The 22,374-nt window shown below is 42.3% G+C and overlaps 1 protein-coding gene across 1 annotated transcript in view; it reads left to right on the top strand.

The window, feature by feature from the left end:
- LOC132383377 (adhesion G protein-coupled receptor B2-like) overlaps positions 1-22,374 on the top strand; it is a 1,046,509-nt gene that overhangs the window by 507,244 nt on the left and 516,891 nt on the right. The window contains exon 15 of the mRNA XM_059954264.1: positions 9,573-9,616. Coding sequence (XP_059810247.1) covers positions 9,573-9,616 — 44 coding nt within the window. The remainder of the gene's footprint in view (positions 1-9,572; positions 9,617-22,374) is intronic.

The following is a 22,374-nucleotide window of genomic DNA, read 5'->3' as shown; positions in this document are numbered from 1 at the left end:
ATACTAAGTCAAGTTAAAGCTTCTAGAAATATGAATTCAAATCTCTCCTGAGCAGCCTGGGATTTTAAATTCATATTAATAACATTTCTGTGGATTATAAAAAGTTCATATCTCCAGTGATAACACTTAAACTAATAGATTATCATCAAAAGCATAAGATTATTTTACCAGCAAGATCTATGTCGCCAGAAATACTTGATGCCCCTTGGCTTTTTTGTATCCAGTTATATATTGACCTGAACCTTTAACGCACTCAGTGTTTACTGTAAGTGCTTAATGACCAAATCTGAACAGTTTGCCTCCTAGCTCAGGTGCTGAGGTAACCATCCCTGCCCCTAATATCTTGTATTGTTTACAACCAGGACTCCTGCTAAGTAATTCAAAACCAAAATTTTAGTGTATCATGAGACACTACTCACCATGCCATTTTTAAAAATTTCTTATGACATTTGAACATCCATGCTGACTCTCAGTCTCAACCCACCTCCAACTATTTCCGTATAATGTATTCAATCCTATATACAAAATCAATTCCGACCTGATTCTCCTACCAACTACTTACACTAGGAGCAAATTAGCCCACTAACCAGCATCAGGGAGGGAATTGGTACAGCACTTGATGTCAAAATCAAACTCATGTCAGTGAAGCTGAGAAATGATAGCTCTGCCTGTTGCACGCATTTTGATTAAGGATAGATGCTGCCATAGATGCTGCCTAATTTGCTGCGTTCCTGCACCATTCTGTGTGTGTTACCAGATCCTCTCTTACATAGTCAAGTAAGTTTCATTTTCACTTGATGTTGTTTCTAGCTACTTAGTTGTATGCTCTCCAATTTACAAAGTAAGTTAACATTTTGCAGCCATTTATTTAAGCTACTCACCTGTTGCAAAGAGCAGGAAATAAAGGAATACTGACTGTAACGTTCTCCTTCGCGTGTAACGAACGCCGAATTTAACGTCGAGATAAACCACAGTTAATAAGAACCAGATCGCAGTAAGATTAACCATTTACTGTTCACTCTTCACATTAACATATGGTGAAAACTGTTGATAAAACAATACAAGATTGATACAATAGTTGTTCCTTCCTTAATATCACATTTCAAGTGTAAATACTTGCAAAGGTGACTATAACTACATTACACTAAGGTGCAGTATACAGGGAGAGTTTACCTGCTCCATTGACTACTTTAAATACACTTCCATGCAAACTATCCGCGACTCTTTAACTAACGAAAGCATAAACATTATCTACCGTCGTTACTTCTAACAGGATCGGCATTAACATCTTAGTTCAATATATCGATTATCTATTAACTTACAGCGTTGCTCTCACTGTGATTTCTCATGCCTGCAAAACAACTTCTGCTCGGGTCTGCCTCGTGGTGAACCCCCACCCTCGCGCTAATTTCAAACCGGTATTTTCCCACAAGACGCGGCGAAACCGGATGTGACGTCATCACATGCTGATATATTTTACATGCAATGAATATACTTTAAACACTTCTAATTCTAACTAGAAAATACTATCGAATGAATTACTAAGCAAAAATATTATAAACTAAATAACTGTCGTAAAGACAGCACACTGACTAACTACCCAATCTCAAGCTGTCCTGTGCTGCTTTCTAGTCTCGCACCATTTCTCATCTCTCACTGCTTCCCTGTATTTCTGAGGGCTCTCTTTATATTCTCTATTTGTCCATTCAGCAAATGTTGCTTTCATGTTCCTATATTGCTATTGATTACGTGTAACAATTTGGTAATAAAATTCACTCATGAGCATTTCTGTGGTAAGGGAAAATAATGTACAATTTAGTTCTCGGTGCTGGTTTGAGCGAGAATATTTGGATATTTTATCTGATCTCTTTCTCCAATCAATTTCTCTTATATTCAAATTAGTGTTAATTGCAAAATGTTTTAGTTTTGGACTCTTGCTTGATTAAAATGAATTAATAACAATCACAGGAAATACAACTGAAATTATCTATTCAGAGAACTTGGTTAGCATTATAGTACAGCAGTGTATGTTGACATTCATCAACTGTTGCACTTTTTTATGAATACCATCAAAGTGACTTCCTTTTATTGCAGGTCATTATTTATTTATTTATAAGATATTATGTTATATAATTTATCATTATTTATTTTTCCAATTCTGTTACCCTACATATATTCCAATAGGTAGAGTGTTTATAAAGAGAGCAATAGAACATGGATTCAAGCACAGTCAGTCTGTGCCAACCAAGTTGCCCACCCAGCTCATCCCAATTTCCTGCATTCAGCCCATATCCCTCTTAGCACTGCCTCCTCCATGTACCTATCCAGTACTTCTTGAATTATACTATTATACCTGTCTACTATTATACTTCCTCTGACAGCATCATTTCTGATACTCGCCTCTTTCCCCATGAAAAAGCTTGCTGATCAGATCCTTTTTCAATCATTCCCTTCACACCCTAAACCTATGGCTCCTAGTTTTGGACTCGTATACCTGGGAAAAAGACTATAACTTTCCATCATATCTATGCCTCTCAGTCATAGAAACATAGAAAACCTACAGCACAATACAGGCCCTTCGGCCCACAAAGTTGTGCTGAACATGTCCCTACCTTAGAAATTACTAGCCTTACCTATAGCCCTCTATTTTAATAAGCTCCATGTACCTAAGTAAAAGACTCTTAAAAGACGCTATTGTATCCACCTCCACCACCGTTGCCGGCAGCCCATTCCACACACTCACGACTCTCTGAGTAAAAAACTTACTCTTGACATCTCCTCTGTACCTACTCCCCAGCACCTTAAACCTATGTCCTTTTGTGGCAACAATTTCAGCCCTGGGAATAAGCCTCTGACTATCCACACGATCAATGCCTCTCATCATCTTGTACACCTCTATCAGGTCACCTCTCATCTTCTTTCATTCCAAGGAGAAAATGCTGAGTTCACTCAATCTATTCTCATAAGGCATGCTCCCCAATCCAGGCAACATCCTTTTAAATCTCTTCTGCACCCTTTCTATGGCTTCCACATCCTTCCTGTAGTGAGGCAACAGAAACTGAGCACAGTACTCCAAATAGGGTCTGACCAGGGTCCTATATAGCTGCAACATTACCTTTCGGCTCCTAAATTCAATTCCACAATTGATGAAGGCCAATACACCATACACCTTCTTAACCACAGAGTCAACCTGTGCAGCTGCTTTGAGCATCCTATGGACTCGGACCCCAAGATTCCTCTGATCCTCCACACTGCCAAGAGTCTTACCATTAATACTATATTCTGCCATCATATTTGACCTACCAAAATGAACCACTTCACACTTATCTGGGTTGAACTCCATCTGCCACTTTTCAGCCCAGTTTTGCATCCTATCTGTGTCCCACTGTAACTTCTAACAGCCCTCCACCCGATCCACGCCTCCAACCTTTGTGCCATCAGCAAACTTACTAACTCATCCCTCCACTTCCTCATCCAGGTCATTTATAAAAGTCACGAAGAGTAAGGGTCCCAGAACAGATCCCTGAGGCACTCCACTGGTGACTGACCTCTATACAGAATATGTACCGTCTACAGCCACTCTTTGCCTTCTGTGGGCAAGCCAGTTCTGAATCCACAAAGCAATGTCTCTTTGGATCCCATGCCTCCTTCCCTTCTCAGTAAGCCTTGCATGGGGTACCTAATCAAATGCCTTACTAAAATCCATATACACTACATCTACTGCTCTTCTTTCATCAATGTGTTTCATCACGTCGTCAAAAAATTCAATCAGGCTCATAAGGCACGACCTGCCCTTGACAAAGATTCAAGATTCAAAAAAACTTATTGTCATTCCAACCACACATAAGCTCTGCAGGGCAGGATGACACAGCGTTTCCCAGGGGCAAGTGCAATCATAACATAACCAACACAACAATGAATAGTAAACACAACAATAAATGGTAAAACACAACAGCCACATGTTGGTTAAAATCAAGTTATAAGTGACCTGTGCAAGTTAAAAGTGTCCAAAGCAGAGTCAGGTAGAGCAGCTATTTAGCAGTCTGACCGCCTGTGGGAAAAAGCTGTTTAGTAGCCTTGTGGTTTTTGTTTTGCCTGATGGCAGAAGAACAAACAGTTTATGGAGAGGGACTGAGGAGTCTTTAATGATGTACCATGTCTTCTGGAGGCATCGACTCTGAAAGAGGTCTTGGACAGAAGGTAGGGAGACCCCAATAACTTTCTCTGCTCCCCTAACCACCCTCTGCAAGGCTTTTTTGTCGGCAGTACCAGGTACCAGGTTGTGATGCTAAAGGTCAGCACACACTCAACCACGCCTCTGTAAAATGTAGTTAAGATATTAGTGGAGAGTTTCCTCAGAAAGTGCAATCTCTGCTGGGCCCCTTTCACAATCCCATTGGTGTTCCTGGACCATGTGAGATTGTCCGAGATCTGCACCCCAAGGAACTTGATGTTTTCCACCTTCTCCACTGTGGAGCCGCTGATGCTGAGGGGTGTGTGCTCAGGCTTGAGACCGTCTGAAATCGATGATCATCTCCTTGGTTTTGGTGACATTAAGCATCAAGTTGTTGTCACTGCACCAGCTCTGTAGGTGTTTGACCTCCTCCCTGTACATTGTTTCATCATTTTTGCTGATGAGCCCCACCACTGTGGTATCATCAGCAAATTTAATGATCAGGTTCCCCTTGAATCTGTCTGCACAGTCACGTGTTAGTAGTGTAAACAGCAGTGGACTAAGCACACAGCCTTGTGGGGATCCAGTGCTCAGTGTGATGGAGTCAGAGATGTTCCTGCCAACATGGACTGACTGTGGTCTCTCTGTCAAGAAATCCAGAATCCAGCGACACATGGCAGTGTTCAGGCCAAGCAGCGACAGTTTCTCCACTAGTCTCTGTGGGATGATGCTATTGAATGCTGAAATGAAATCAATGTACAGGATTCTGGCATAAGTGTCTTTATCGTCCAAGTGAGAGAGAACTGTGTGCAGTGTGGTGGATATTGCATCCTCCGTAGAGCGGTTGGGACGATAAGCAAACTGTAGAGGATCCAGCGATGAGAGGAGGCTGGCTGTGATATGAGACTTGACAAGCCGTTCAAAACATTTCATCACTGTGGGGGTCAGGGCGACAGGACGATAATCATTCAGACAGGCTACAACTGATTTCTTTGCTACAGGGATGATTGTGGAGGTTTTGAAGCATCTGGGGACAATGGCTTGACAATGGAGATGTTGAAAATGTCTGTCAGGATCTCTGTTAATACATCAGCACATTCCTTGAGCACACGTCCAGGGAAATTGTCGGGACCTCCCGCTTTTCGTGGGTTAACCCTGGCAAGGGTTCTCCATGTGTGCTCTGAATCAATGATTGGAGCCCGCTGGTCAGACAGTAAGAAGGGACTGGCTCTCTCCCTTGCTGTAGTGTTTGATGCTTCAAAGCATGCGAAGCCATGCTGACTATCCCTAATCATGTTATACCTCTCCAAATGTTCATAAATCATGCCCCTCAGGATCTTCTCCATCAACTTAACAACCACAGAGGTAAGACTCACTGGTCTATAATTTCCTGGGCTATCTCTACACTCTTTCTTGAATAAAGGAACAACATCCGCAGCCCTCCGATCCTCCGGAACCTCTCCTGTCCCCATTGATGATGCAAAGACCATCACCAGAGGCTCAGCAATCTCCTCCCTCGCCTCCCAGAGTAGCCTGTTCAGTCCTGGTGACTTATCCAACTTGATACTTTCCAAAAGCTCCAGCACATCCTCTTTCTTAATATCAACATGGTCAAGTTTTTCAGTCTGCTGCAAGTTATCACTGCAATCACCAAGATCCTTTTCCATAGTGAATATTGAAGTAAAGTATTCATTAAGTACCTCTGCAGTTTCCTCCGGTTCCATACACACTTACCCACTGTCACACTTGATAGGTCCTATTCTTTCACATCTTATCCTCTTGCTCTTCACATACTTGTAGAATGCCTTGGGGTTTTCCTTAATTCTTCCCACCAAGTCCTTCTCACGGCCCCTTCTGGCTCTCCTAATTTCCTTCTTAAGGTCCTTCCTAGTAGCCTTACAATCTTCTATATCTCTAACATTACCTGCTTTCTGATCCTTTTGTAAAATTTTCTTTTCTTTTTGATTAGATTTACTGCAGTCTTTGTACACCAGTCATAGGATCATCTGGGGCTGTGGGAGTTTGGGAGTTTGAGTTCTGTGTTTTGACAGTCAAAGCAAGCATAGAAGGCATTGAGCTCATCTGGAAGTGATGCCTATATCGCTTGATTTCACTTTATAGGAGGTGACCATGGTTCAAAAGAAAGAACCAACTGCCACACACAGCACAAAGAACATATAATTATGATAGCAAGAAGAACATACACTTATAAGCAAAATAATAATGTAGCCCAAGTGCCTGGGAGTCACGACCTGCAAATTGATGGTGCATGAATGTTGTCTTGGAGTCTTGTTTCTGCAGAACAAGCCCATAGAAGTTCTTCAGTACATGCTAGTGCAGCCACAGAAGAATGGAATCTAGCTTGTCTCCCACAGAGCGAATACTGGAAGGCAGTTCTAATGGGAGGGGACAGCCTCCAATCCAGTGTAGAATACAGTGGCACACAGCCAGCTCCAGCGTCTCCTTCCTCAGCTGCCAGAATAGGAAACCTTGAGGCACAAATGAGGCCTGGCCTGGATCACAAACAAGGCCATACAGCTCTCCCACCATCAGTCTTAGCAATGAATCGGTGAATCAGACTCGTAGTATTCTACATTACCAATGTCCTTGTCCACTTGCAATGCTGCTTTGAATTAACTATGTACTTGTACTCCCCGGTGTTTCTGTTCCTTTGAACTATACTGTACCCTTTCATTCATTGTAGAAGTCCATCACTTGATTGACTTTCCAAAATGCATTGCCTCAAAGTTATCTGTATTAAAAGCCATTTGCCATGACTCAGCCCACTTCCTTAACTGATCCAGATCTCCTTTTAATCTCAGATAACATCTTTCTCTATCAACACCAATCCCTGATTTCTTGTCTTTTGCAAACTTACTGATCAAGCTTTGTGCATTTGCCTCCAAATTATGTATACGAATAAGAAATAACAATGGTCCAAACACTGACTCGAGCAGCACATCACAAGTTACCGGCCTCCATTCCAAGAAACATCCTTCAAACACAGCCCTAGCACTGAGTTGATTTTTGATTCCACCTAACTAGCTTTCCTTGGATTCCATGAGATTGATACTTCTGGACAAGGATCTGGAAGGACCTTGTCAAAGATGTTGCTGAAGTCCAAACAGCTAACATCTACTGCCATATTCTAGAACATAGAACGTAGAAAAACTACTACACAATACAGGCCCTCAATGTTGTGCTGAACTTACTTTGGAAATTACCTAGGTTTTCCTATAACCCTCTGTTTTTTCTAAACTCCATGTACCTATCCAGGAGTCTCTTGGAAGACCCTATCATATCCACCTTCACCAACATTGCCGGCAGCCCATTCCTACTTTTCTTGACCAAGCCATCAATATCTTTCAACAACAACTTCCTTGGTAAATCTTGCCAGGTTGAGCCTTCGTCTTATAGGAATATACTACCCTGTAATCATGATATCACGGTCTTAAAAGCTACTTATTTGTTTCCCTTCAAACAGGCACACCCAATCAACCTAAATAGATTGTGTCTATTTCCTTCAAAATGAATCCTGTCATAATTTAGGGTCCTAGACCGTGGACCTATTTATCCTTTTCCCCCACCATCTTAAAAATAAAATAATTCTAGTCACTAGAGCCAAAGTGCTCCCTGCCACTTCCTCTACCTTGCTCCCTAAGAGGATGCCTAATACTGCACCTGATTAGGCTCTGTGTGTATTGTTTCAGGAAAGAGTTCACAATTTCCAGTTTTTCGTGCTCTTAACACTCAGTAACTCAATCAATGCCAGTCATCTACTCCTCAAATTCCCACTAACTATAGGGCATTTTTCATACAGCCACTCTGGAGAAAATAACATACAAAAAATGCTGGAGGAACTCAGCACATTAGGCAGCATCTATGGAAAGGGATAAACAGTCAATATTGTGGGTCAAAACCCTTCATCATTACTCCCTCTGGAGAAAGCCTCTCCTTCTTGGTTCTAAGTTCTACTCATATGGCCTCACTGGACTATTCCCCCAAGAATATAATCTCTAAGCACTGTTGTTATATCCTTCTTTATCAAAATGACAAAATACCTTCCTCCTTGTACCTCTGTCACACGTGTAGCAACAATATTCTCAGTCACTGGACTGCCAGCCCTGAACTGTCAATCTTGCTTCTGGTATAGCTGTAATGTTCCAGACCTTAAAATCACTCCACACTTGAATTCATCTGCCTTCCCTGTAGATCTTTGTACATCGAAATTAATGCAACTTAAATGAGTATTTACTTTTCTCCCTTTACTGTGACTCTGGTTATCCTGATTACCAAACTCGCTCTTGCTGGCTACTGTACTGCTTTATCCTACCACTCACTCTTGCTCAGAGTCCCAAACCCCTGCCTGTCTAGTTTAAATCCTCCCATGTAGTATTAACAAATTTCCTGACAAGGATATTGGACCCTCTCTGGTTCAAGTGTAATCCATCTCTCTTATAACAGATTGCCTCTATCTCAGAACAGATCCAAATGGTCCAAGAATCTGAATCCCTGTCTCCTGCACCAGTTCTTCACCCATACATTCATCTGGTTTAACTCTTCTTCTGACCTCACCAGCATGTGGCACTAGGAGCAATCACCACTCTTATTGCAGGTAGGCAGCATCCATTATCAGGGGCCTCCACCATCCAGGCCATGCTCTTTTCTCACTGCTTCTATCAGGAAGAAGGTACACAAGTCTCAGAATTCACACCACCAGGTTCAGAAACAGTTATTACCCTTGAACCAGATGGGATTACTTCACTCAATTTCACTTGCCCCATTGCTGAAAAGCTGTTTTTTTATTTGCACAGTTTGTTGTCTTTTACACACTGGTTGTCCACCCTGTTTGATGTGGTTTTTCATTGATTCTATTATTATCATTGGATTTACTGAGTACGCCTGCAAGAAAATGAATCTGAGTGTTATATAGTCATGTATATGTACGTAGATAATAACTTACTTTGAACTTTTACCTAACTCCTTATACTCATTCTGCAGGACCTTATCCCTTGTTCTACCTATGGTATACTTACACTTTACTTCATTGTCACCAAACAATTGATACTAGAGTGTACAATCATCACAGTGATATTTGTTACTGCACTTTGCACTCCCTGAAGTACAAATCAAAGTAAATATAATAAAAATTTAAATTATAAATCATAATTAGAAAATAGAAAAGGGAAAGTAAGGTAGTGCAAGTCAGGCACTAATATATATTAGGCACTAATTTATACCAACAGGCCAATAACCTCTGGCTGTTCACTCTCCTCCTCAAGATTGTTCTGCAAATATTCAGAGACATCCTTGCCCCTGGCAGCAGGGAAGCAGTTGTTTTTTTTTAAGGAATTTAAGTGATTGTATTAACAATATGTGTTCATTTTTATTATTGCAGGGAACGTCTGACCCACACTGTGTTGTTTGGGACAATTCCAAAACGTAAGTGTCAAAACTGGTAACTCTTCTCAAACAACATACAGATGTTTATCCTACTCATATTGTTTAATTTGAAAATAATCTTCTACGTGAAGTAGACACAGAAGGGTATTTCATTAGTGTTCTTTTGTTATGCATCATTACCAACAGATTGTTTTCCTTCTGTTACTGAATGACTGCATTACATGGGTTTTAAAGATATAAATTATTTAAAATTAATCTCATATGACAATGTCTGTCAGTTTATGTTCCTCCTCTTTTTGATCTTCATGTATTGAGTCTGGATACCTCCCATGCTTATTCCTTTAAGTTCTTCCTTTACTATCTCAGTGCCAGGCTGGATCCATCTATATCTTTCTTTTGCTTCTTCCCTAACTGTTTGATGAATTTAAATTCTTTACACCCTTTGCTCATTCCAAACTGTTAATCTCATCTATGATAGCCTCTTCTCAACACTTTTAACTTTCAGTCCTTGAACTCCATTCCCCACAATGTCTCGCTCTCTTTATAAATGTTTGTTTTGGCTAGAAGCATTGTTTCCTTCAGTTGTTGAATATGATAAACTGCTCTGCTCATAGGATCATTGGATTATTTACTACAATGTGGCTGATAATATGACTGGTAGAGCTTATCTTGAAAAGTCCTGTTCTGTACAGCTCTTGAATTAACTGGATAATATAATCAGCAATACCTAAGACACCTGCGTGAAGATACGCTAAAGATTTCACTTTCACTAGGGTACATTTTATCAAAGTGAAATTATCCTTATGCCTCTTGGCTATGTATCATTTTAATTCTATGTTCTTAAACATTGTTATTATATTAAACTGCATATGAATTATAGAAGAAGAAAAAATTACATAGCACTATATATCTCAATTACAAATTAATAATAATGTGAAAGTAAAAGCATTTGAGTGAACAGCACAGAATATTTCAAAGGATTTGCATTATCAATTAATATGCCATTTGGTGAGAATTAATCAAAAATCATACAATAGGTCAGTTTTTCAAATCATATGGTAATTATTTCATTTATCACAATAGGAAACTGAATAACATAACACTTGTTTCATTAGGAAATTAGAAGCTATAAGGTTTATTTCTTGATTCATTATTTGGGAATTAGGGACTTAATAACTTCTAGCTGCTAAGTTCAACTCCTCCCTTGCACTTATTTGAGTCTGTGCCAGACTATTCAGAAGCTTGACAGGGTATGTGACACCAAATTAAGCTTGTATACAAATTATTCCATTCCTCTAAACCTTTATTTTTGTAATCTCCTTCAGTGATGCAGCAATCCACAGACTCTGTGCTACTCTACCTTTGGAATCTTGCATAACACCACTTATTGTAGCATCATTATCAGTGGTCATGTTTTTGAGTAATTAACATTCAAATCCAGACTTCCCACTGGTAATTCTTTAATCTTCACATCTGATTTAAACTACTCCTTAAAATGGTGGCAATATCTCCTTTAGTGGCTCAATTTCTTACCTTTGTAAGATAATATTCATGAAGGATATCCTTCCGCTGTCTGTAAGGAGTTTCTATGTTCTCCCTGAAACTGCGTGGGTTCTTCCGGTGCTCCAGCAGTCCAGCTTCCTCCCACAGTTGGTCATCATCTCATCATTAGGGTTAGATTGGGCTTTGCTGAGCAAAGCAGCTTGAAGGGCCAGAAAGGCCTGATTCACACTTTATCTTGGGAAATACATAAACAGCAATGTAATATGTACCTTTACAGATAGTTTATGTATCATTCCTAACTTATAATCACTGACACCACATTTACAATAATTAAGATGGAACACCAAGAATTTGATTGTCAGACTGAAGCAATTATAACAGCAGTATCAAGTTAATCAAGAACTATTGAAGAGTGAATTTATCCTATTAACACTGGAAAATTAAAGTAATTGTTCACATTTTGGAAATCAGAAGAATTCAGATACTCGAAACCTGAAATAAAAACAGTTAACGCTGGTAACAGTCAGGAGGCCAGGGAACATCAATGGAAAGAGAAACAGATGGCGTGTAAGGTCCTGGATCCCTCACGTTCCAGGATGTATTTGATTGCATCCACAATATCCTGAAGTGGGAAGGTGAACAGCCAGAGGTCATGGTACATATTGGTACCAATGCCATAGGTAGGAAAAGGGAGGATGTCCTGAAATCAGACTACAAGGAGTTAGGAAAGAAACTGAGAAACAGGACCTCAGAGAAAATAATCTCAGGATTGCTGTGTTTGCCACATGACAGTGTGTATAAGAATAGAGGGAGGAGGAGGATAAATGCGTGGCTGAGGGATTGGAGCAGGGGGCAAGAAATCATATTTCTGGATCATTGGAACCTCTTTTTGGGCAGGTGTGACCTGTACAAAAAGGACGGGTTGCACTTGAATCCCAGGGGGACCAATATCCTGGCGGGGATGTTTGCTAAGGCTACTGGGGAGAGTTTAAACTAGAATTGTTGGTGGGTGGGAACTGAACTGAAGAGATGGTGAAGGGGTGGTTGACTCACAAATAGAGAAAGCTTGTAAGTAGTGTGAGAGAGAGGATAGGCAGGTGATAGAGAAGGGATATGCTCAGACGAAAGGTTTGAGATGTGTCTATTTTAATGCAAGGAGTATTGTGAACGAAGCGGATGAGCTTAGAGCTTGGATCAGTACTTGGAACTATGATGTTGTGGCCATTACAGAGACTTGGATGGCTCAGGGGCAGGAATGGTTATTTAGAGTGCCTGGCTTTAGATGTTTCAGAAAGGACAGGGAGGGAGGCAAAAGAGGTGGGGCATGGTACTGCTGATCAGAGATAGTGTCATGGATGCAGAAAAGGAGGAAGTCGTGGAGGGACTGTCTATGGAGTCTTTGTGGGTGGAAGTTAGAAACAGGAAGGGGTCAATAACTCTTCTGGGTGTTTTACATCGACCACCCAATAGTAACAGGCACACTGAGGAGCAGATAGGGAGACAGATTCTGGAACAGTGCAGTAATAACAGGGTTGTCGTGCTGGGGGATTTTAATTTCCCCAATATTGATTGGCATCTCCCTAGAGCAAGGGGTTCAGATAGGGTGGAGATTGTTAAGTGTGTTCAAGAAAGTTTCCTGACACAATATGCTGATAAGCCTACAAGAGGAGAGGCTGTACTTGATCTGGTATTGGGAAATGAACCTGGTCAGGTGTCAGGTCTCTCAATGGGAGAGCATTTTGGAGATAGTGATAACAATTCCATCTCCTTTACCATAGTACTGGAGAGGGATAGGAACAGACAAGTTAGGAAAGTGTTTAATTGGAGTAAGGGGAAATATGAAGTTATCAGGCAGGAACTTGGAAGTATAAATTGGGAGCTGATGTCTCAGGGAAATGTACAGAAGAGATGTGGCAACTGTTCAGGGGATATTTGTGTGGTGTTCTGCATAGGTACGTTCCAATGAGACAGGGAAAGGATGGTAGGGTACAGGAACCATGGAGTACAAAGGCAGTTGAAAACCTAGTCAAGAAGAAAAGAAAAGCTTATGCAAGTTTCAAAAAGCTAGGTAATGATAGAGATCAAGGAAAATATAAGGCTAGCAGGAAGGAGCTTAAGAATGAAATTAAGAGAGCCAGAAGGGGCCATGAGAAGAATACACTTCAGTATTCACTACAGAAAAGGGCATAGCGATTGTAGGGATGACTTACAGCTGTCACAACCATGGATTTGGCACAGCAGAGGATACAGCAATTGTGCTTGTGAATATGCATGTGTCAGCAAATTATTATTTCATGTTGATAGTATTTAACTCCATTCAGTCAGTCATAGTATTTGTCAAGACTTGGACACAGCAATGCTTCGCTGCCTGCTTGCGCTCTGCCTTGCATGGTAAATTGTACTGTCGAGTCAACTGAGTCTGAAGTGTTTGTTTTATTCTTAGTTGATCTTTTCAGCCATAGTGTAGGCTTTGTTTTCCATTTGAGAGTTTTAGTTAACGGCCCTGATTGGCCTAGCATTTATTGTTTTCTTTTCCTTTTAACACTGTTCACATTAAAGTCTGTGAACAATCGATCCGCTTCTGTGTCTCTCACTCCGCACTTGGGTCATATCCAATCCGGGTGACAGCACAGACTGAAAAGCTTAAGCACATAGGCGTTAAGAAAGGGGATGTGCTGGAGCTTATGGAAAACATTTGGATAATTCACTGGGACCAGACGAGATATACCCCAGGATACTGTGGGAAGTGAGGGAGGAGATTGCTGAGACTCTGACAATGATCTTGGCATCATCAATGAGGTCAGGAGAGGTTCTGGAGGAATGGAGGGTTGCAGATTTTGTCCCCTTATTTAAGAAAGGGAGTAGAGATTGCCCAGGAAATTATAAACCAGTGAGTCTTACTTCCATGGTTGGTAAGTTGATGGAGAAGATCCTGAGAGGCAGGATTTATGAACATTTGGAGAGGCATAAAATGGTTAGCGTGGCTTTATCAAAGGCAGATAGTGTCTTAAGAGACTATTCGAATTTTTTGAGGATGTGGCTAAACACATTGATGAATGTAGAGCAGTAGATGTAGTGTATATGGATTTCAGCAAAAAATTTGATAAGGTACACCATACAAGGCTTATTGAGAAAGTAAGGAGGCATGGGATTCAAGGGGGCATTGCTTTGTGGATCCAGAATTTGCTAGCCCACAGAAGGCAAAGAGTGGTTGTAAACAGGTCATATTCTGCATGGAGATCAGTGACCAGTGCTGTGCCTCAGGGATCTGTTCTGGGACCCTTCCTGTTCGTGATTTTTAGAAATAACCTGGATGGGGAAGTGGAGGGATTGTCATAAGTCGGGTGTTGAATCAGGACCCAACTGCAGGACACAGGCACTGGAGTCCCGGAAACAGGAGGAGACAGAACCCAAGGACAGGACAGGATGCAGTCTAGGCAGGGGAAGCAGGACCAGGACGAGGGACTGGGAACACGGAGCCTGGGGTGGTCTCTGAGCCCGAGACTGGACAAAGACCCAGAACCAGAGTCTTGCCTCGGGCTCGGACACCCAAACCCAGGCAAGGACATGACGAGGCTTGGCTAGCGACGGAGTCTTGAGGCTTGGGTCGAGGCTGGAGGCTAGAGGCTGCAGATGCAGTCGTACAGAACCATAGAGTTATACAGTAGATACAGTCATACATAAACATAGAGTTGTACAGCTGACACGAGGAAATCTGCAGATGATGGAAATTCAAGGAACACACACAAAATGCTGGTGGAACGCAACAGGTCAGGCAGCATCTATAGGGAGAAGTGCTGTCGACGTTTCAGGCCGAGACCCTTCGTCAGGACTAACTGAAAGGAAAGATAATAAGAGATTTGAAAATAGGAGGGGGAGGGGAAAATGCGAAATGATAGGAGAAGACCGGAGGGAGTGGGGTGAAGCTGAGAGCCAGAAAGGTGATTGGCAAAAGGGATACAGAGCTGGAGAAGGAAAAAGATCATGGGACGGAAGGCCTAAGGAGAAAGAAAGGGGGAGCAGAGCACCAGAGTGAGATGGAGAACAGGCAGAGTGATGGGCAGAAAGAGAGAAAAAAAAAGGGAGGGAAAAAAAACTAAATATATATGGGATGGGGTAAGAAGGGGAGGGGCTTTAACGGAAGTTAGAGAAGTCAATGTTCATGCCATCAGGTTGGAGGCTACCCAGCTGGTATATAAGTTGTTGATTCTCCAACCTGGGTGTGCCTTCATCTTGACAGAAGAGGAGGCCATGGATAGACATATCATAATGGGACTGGGACATGGAATTAAAATATGTGGCCACGGGAGATCCTGCTTTCTCTGGTGGACAGAGCGTAGGTGTTCAACGAAACGGTCTCCCGGTCTGCGTTGGGTCTCACCAATATAAAAGGCCACAATGGGAGCACCGGAGGCAGTATACCACACCAGCCGACTCACAGGCGAAGTGTCGCCTCACCTGGAAGGACTGTCTGGGGCCCTGAATGGTGGTGAGGGAGAAAGTGTAAGGGCAGGTGTAGGACTTGTTCCACTTGCAAGAATGTGCCAGGAGGGAGATCGGTCAGGATCGGTCAGGCCAGGAGGGATGGGGGATGAATGGACAAGGGAGTCATGTAGGGAGCGATCCCTGCGGAAAACAGAAAAAGGGGGGAAGGGAAAGATGTGCTTGGTAGTGGGATCCCGTTGGAGGTGGCGGAAGTTACGGAGAATTATACGTTGGATCTGGAGGCTGGTGGTAGGTGAGAACAAGGGGGACCCTATCCCGAGTGGGGTGGTGGGTGGATGGGGTGAGGGCAGATGTGCGGGAAATGGGAGAGGTGCGTTTGAGAGCAGAATTGATGGTGGACAAAGGGAAGCCCCTTTGTTTAAAAAAGGAAGACATCTCCCCTGAAATGAAAAGCCTCATCCTGAGAGCAGATGTAGTGGAGATGGAAGAATTGTGAGAAGAAGATAGCATTTTTGCAAGAGACAGGGTGGGAAGAGGAATAGTCCAGGTAGCTGTGAGAGTCTGTAGGCTTATAGTAGATATCAGTCGATAGGCTGTGTCCAGAGATGGAGACAGAAAGAGCAAGAAAGGGGAGGGAGGTGTCAGAAATAGACCAAGTAAATTTGTGGGCAGGGTGAAAGTTGGAGGCAAAGTTAGTGAAGTCAATGAGCTCAGCATGCATGCAGGAAGCAGTGCCAATGCAGTCGTTGATGTAGCGAAGGAAAAGAGGGGAACAGATACCCATATAGGCTTGGAACATGGACTGTTCCACAAAGCCAACAAAAAGGCAGGCATAACTGGGACCCATGCGGGTGCCCATGGCTACACCTTTGGTTTGGAGGAAGTGGGAGGAGCCAAAGGAGAAATTATTCTTCTAATAATTCCGCTAGATGGAGGAGAGTGGTGGTAGAGGGGAATTGGTTAGGTCTGGAATCTAAAAAGGAGCGGAGAGCTTTGAGACCTTCCTGGTGGGGGATGGAGGTATATAAGGACTGGACGTCCCGGAGCCAGAGAACTTAAAATCATTGAAAAAATTCAAAGCATGAGAAGTGTCCCGAACTTGTACAGCTGATACATACCATAGAGTCTTAAAGCAGAAACAGTCATACAGAATCAAAGATTCATACAGCAGATACAGTCGAACAGAACCTTTAGAGTCATACAGATGTACAGAACCATAGTAACATACAGCAGATACACTCATACAGAACCATAGATTCATACAACAAAGACAGTCATGCAGAACCATTGAGTCAAACAGCAGATGAAGTTCTACAGAATCTTAGAGCCGTTAAGCAGATACAGTTGTACTAAGCCAGAGTTGTACAGCAGATACAGTCGTACAGATCCATACATTCGTAAGCAGATACAGTCATACAGAAACATAATCTTGTACAACATAGTCATACAGAACCATTGTTACGTAGCCGATACATTCATACAGAAACATAGAGTTGTAATGCATATATATTTGTCAGAGTAGAAACACAGAAAACCTATTGCACAAAACAGGCCCTTTAGCCCACAAAGCTGTGCCGAACATGTCTTTATCTTAGAAATTACCTAGGGTTACTTGTAGGCCTCTATTTTACTAAGCTCCATGTACCTATCCAAGAGTCTCTTAAAAAGACCCTATCGTATCTGCCTCCACCACCATTGCCAGCATCCCATTCCACAGGCTCACCACTCTGTGTAAATCACCTGTGACATCTCTGTACCAACTTCCAAGCGCCTTAAAACTGTGCTCCTTTGTGTTGGCCATTTCAGCCATGGGAAAAAGCATCTGACTATCCACACGATCAATGCCTCTCATCATCTTACACATCTCTATCATGTCACCTCTCATCCTCTGTCACTCTAAGGAAAAAAGGCTCAAAAGACTCAACCTATTCTCATGAGGCATGCTCCCCAATCCAAGCAACATCCTTGCAAAGAGCAAACACAAGGAAATCTGCAGATGCTGGAAATACGAACAACACACACAAAATGCAGGTGGAACACAGCAGGCCAAGCAGCATCTATAGGGAGAAGCACTGTCGATGTCAACAGCGCTTCTCCAGATAGATGCTGTCTGGCCTGCTGTGTTCCACCAGCATTTTGTGTGTGTTGTTCAAACATCCTTGTAAATCTCCTCTACACCTTTTCTATAGTTTCCACACCATTCCTGCAGTGAAGTGACTAGACAGAGCACTGTGGGGTCTCAACAAAGTCCTATATAGCTGCAACATTACCTCTTGGCTCTTGAACTCAATCTCACGATTGAGGAAGGCCAATGCACCATATGCTTTCTTAACCACAGAATCAAACTGCTTTGAGTACCCTATGGACTAGGACCCCAAGATCCTTCTGATCCTCCACACTGCCAAGAGTCTTACCATTAATACTATATTCTGTCATCATATTTGACCTACCAAAATGAACCACCTCACACTTATCTGGGTTGAACTCCATCTGCCATTTCTTAGCCCAGTTTTGCATCCTGTCAATGTCCCACTGCAACCTCTGACAGCCCTCCACACTATCTACACCATCCCCAACCTTTGTGTCTTTCAGCAAATTTACTGACCCATCCCTCCACTTCCTCATCCAGGTCATTTGTAAAAATAACGAAGAGTAAGGGTCCCAGAATAGATCCCTGAGGCACACCACTGCTCACCAATGTCCATGCAGACCTGTCTACAACCACTCTTTGCCTTCTGTGGGCAAGCCATTTCTGGGTACAAAGCAATCTCCCGCTGGATCCCAGCCTTCTTACTTTCTCAATAAGACTTGCATGGGGTAACTTATCAAATGCCTTTGCTGAAATCCATATATATTACATCTGCTGCTCGACCTTCAATGTGTTTAGTCACATCCTCAAAAAATTAAATCAAGCTCATAAGGCACGACTTGCTGACTATTCCTAATCATATTATCTCTCTCCAAATGTCCATTGCTCCTGCCTCTCAGGATCTTCCTAATCTACTTACCAACCACTGAAGTAAGACTCATTGGTCTATAATTTCCCAGGCGATCTCTTCTCCCTTTGTTGAACAAGGGAACAACATCAGCAACTCTCCAATCCTCCGGAACCTCTCCCGTACCCACTTATGATGCAAATATCATTGCTATGGGCTCAGCAATCTCCTCCAACTCCAGAGGAGACTGGGGTACATCTCATCCTGTACTGGAGACTCATCCAACTTGATGCATTCCAAAAGCTCCAGCATGTTCTCTTTCTTAATATCTACATGCTCAAGATTTCAGTCTGCTGTAAGTCATCCCTACAATCACCAAGATCCTTCTCCATAGTGAATATCGAAGCAATGTATTCATTAAGTACCTGCGCTACCTTTTCCAGTTACATACACACTTTTTCACTGTCACACTTGAATAGTCCTATTCTCACAGGTCTTAACCTCTTGCACTTCACATACTAGTAGAATCCCTTGGGATTTTCCTTAATCCTGTCCATCAAGGCCTATTCATAGACCCTTCTGGCTCTTCTGATTTCTTAAGCTCCTTCCTGCTAACCTTATAATCTTCTAGATCTCTATCATACAGCAGATACAGTGGTACAGATCCAAAGAGATGTAATCAATACAGTCAGACAGCAGATAGTCATACAGAACCACAGAGCCTTACAGCACATACAGTTGTACAGAACCATACAGTCATACAGAACCATAGAGACCCACAGCTCGCAACATTGTAGAGACTCTCAGAGCCACGCATCAGGTACCATCATACAGAATCATAGTCCTACAGCAGGTAGAGTCGTACAGAACCATTGAGTCCAACTGTGGGTAGACTCATACAGAACCAGAGAGACCAACAGCATGTAGAGTCATACAGAACCAGAGAGTCCTACAGCAGGTAGAGTCATACAGATCCAGAGAGACCAACAGCAGGTCGAGTCTTACTGAACCAGAGAGTCCTACAGCAGGTAGAGTCATACAGAACCATAGAGTCCTACAGCAGGTACCGTCATACAGAACCATCGAGTCTTACAGCAGGCAACATCATACACAACCATAATGTCCTACAGCAAGCACCGTCACATACAGAACCATAGAGTTCTACAGCAGGTACCATCATACGGAACCATTGATTCCTAGAGCAGGCACTAGCATAGAGAATCACAGAGCCACGCAGCAGGCACATAATACAGAAACCATGGAGACCTACAGCAAGCAACGTCATACAAAACCATCGATACCTACAGCAGCCACCATTGTAAAGAATCATAGAGTCCTACGGCAGGTACCATCATACAGTATGTTACGTATTCAGGCAACAATAAATATATGAGATCAGCAAGTGTTTCTTATAACAAACAACACGTTTATTAAACACAGAAAACAAACCCCCCAAAAGTAAACAAACACTACTGTAACCGGAAACAGCTGCTGAGCGGCTGTTCAAACAGTTCGTAAAGTGATATTGCAAAACAGTTCTTTAAAGTGGTATTGCCAAAAGTTCGATATGCTCACAGTCCATTTAAAAGGAGAGACTTTACAGGACGATTTAGGTTCTCTTTCACGTCGCTTGGCTTCGATCCCCGACGTCGAACTTCCCACGAAGAATTCACGAAACTGAACGGCTTAAAGGCACTGACCTTTCCTTCTCCACTACCTTCAATCCTTTCTAGGTAAACCTAGGGATTAACATGAAGATAGTCAACGAAATCCTTCCAAATAAGGATCAAACAAAGGTCGCCCCCGTTTCACCGTAGAAAGCGATTCTCCTCGATCTTTAACTTCCAACCTCGAATCTTCACTCTCCTCTAATTTCGAACTAATAGAATCATAAAGAACCTGTTGGCAATAACCTTTTAAACTTTAGGCATTAAATAAAAACTTCATCCTTCAACTAAACTGCGTCATCTCTTAAAACACGTAGTGGCATGAAGTCAACCTGGCAAATTCAGCCATGAACTGCCCCTCCTCACAGGGTGGGGTCTACCTTTTATAACCTGTAAAAAAAACCCGTCACATGATCTCTTCTGGTGGGAAAATGACATCATTCCACCATCACAAGACCATCACCTCAAGTCCAGTACAGCTTCAACCCCAGTCACATGACAAGGGTTCCACTGTCATGTGTCACGAGTATGTAACAAGTATCACAGAGTTCTACAGCAGGCAACATCATACAATACCATAGATTCCTACAGCAGGGACCATTGTAGAGAATCAGAGAGCCACACAGAAGTTACCATCATACAGAACCATAGAGACCAACAGCAGGCAGCATAGTATAGAACCATACAGTCCTACAGCAGGTACCTTCATTAGCACCATTGAACCATAGAACCTTACAGCACAGAAACAGGCCTTTTGGCCCTTCATGGCTGTGCCAAAACATTTTTCTGCCTAGTCCCACTGACCTGCACCTGTCCCATATCCCTCCATACACTTCTCATCCATCCACCTGTCCAAGTGTTTCTTAAATGTTAAAAGTGAGCCCACATTTACCACTTCATCTGGCATCTCATTCCACACACCCACCATTCTCTGTGTGAAGAAATTCCCCCCCCCCCCAATGTTCCCTTTAAACTTTTCCCACTTCACCCTAACCCATGTCCTCTGTTTTTTGTTCTCCCCTAGCCTCAGTGGAAAAAGCCTGCTTTTATTCACTCTATCTATACCATTATAATTTTATATACCTCTATCAAGTCTCCCCTCGTTCTCCTATGCTCCAGGGGATAAACTCATAACCTATTCAACCTTTCTCTGCAACTCAGTTTCTCAAGTCCAAAACTGCACACAATACTCCAAATTCAGCCTCACCAATGCCTTATAGAAACTCACTGTAACATTCCAACTCTTATACTCAATACTTTATGAAGGCCATACTTTATAAAATACTTTATAAAAGCTCTCTTTACTACCCTATCTACCTGTGACGCCACTTTTACAGAATTTTATATCTGTATTCCTAGATCCCTCTGTTCTACTGCACTCCTCAGTGTCCTACCTTGTATGTTCTACCTTGTTTTTTTCCTCACAAAATGCAATACCTCACACTTGTCTGTATTAAACTCCATCTGCCATTTTTTAGCTCATTTTTCCAGCTGGTCCAGGTCCCTCTGCAAACTCCAAAAACTTTCCTCACTGTCCACTACTCCTCCAATCTTTGTATCATCAGCAAATTTGCTGATCCAATTTACCACATTATCGTCCAGATCATTGATATAGATGACAAATAACAATGGACCCAGCACTGATCCCTGTGGCACACCACTAGTCACAGGCCTCCGCTCAGAGAAGCAATCCTCCACTACCACTCTCTGGCTTCTCCCATTGAGCCAATGTCTAATCCAATTTACTACCACACCATGTATACCTAGTGACTGAATCTTCCTAAATAACCTCCCATGTGGGACCTTGTCAAAGGCCTTACTGAAATCCATGTGGACAATATCCACTGCCTTCCCTTAATCTAATTTCCTTGTAACCTCCTCAAAAAACTCTGATAGATTTGTTGAACATGACCTACCACACACAAAGCCATGTTGACTCTCCCTAATAAGTCCTTGTCTATCTAAATATTTGTAGATCCTATCTCTTAGTACTCCTTCCAATAAGTTACCTACTACCAACGTCAAACTTACTAGCCAGTAATTTCCCGGATTACTTTTAGAGCCTTTTTTAAACAACAGAACAACATGAATACAGAACCTTCGGGTCCTACAGCAGCTAGAGCCGCAGAGAACCATAGAGTTCTACACCAGGTAGAATCGTACAGACCTATAGAGTCCTACAGCAGGTACCATCACATAGAAGCAGAGAGTCCTACAGAAGGCACTGTAGCGGTGTGCTACACTC

Source organism: Hypanus sabinus, chromosome 30 (assembly GCF_030144855.1).
Source record: "Hypanus sabinus isolate sHypSab1 chromosome 30, sHypSab1.hap1, whole genome shotgun sequence".
NCBI classification, from domain to species: Eukaryota; Metazoa; Chordata; class Chondrichthyes; order Myliobatiformes; family Dasyatidae; genus Hypanus; species Hypanus sabinus.
The sequence above is the reverse complement of the archived record's forward strand: the minus strand, read 5'-3'. Positions and strand labels throughout refer to the sequence as shown.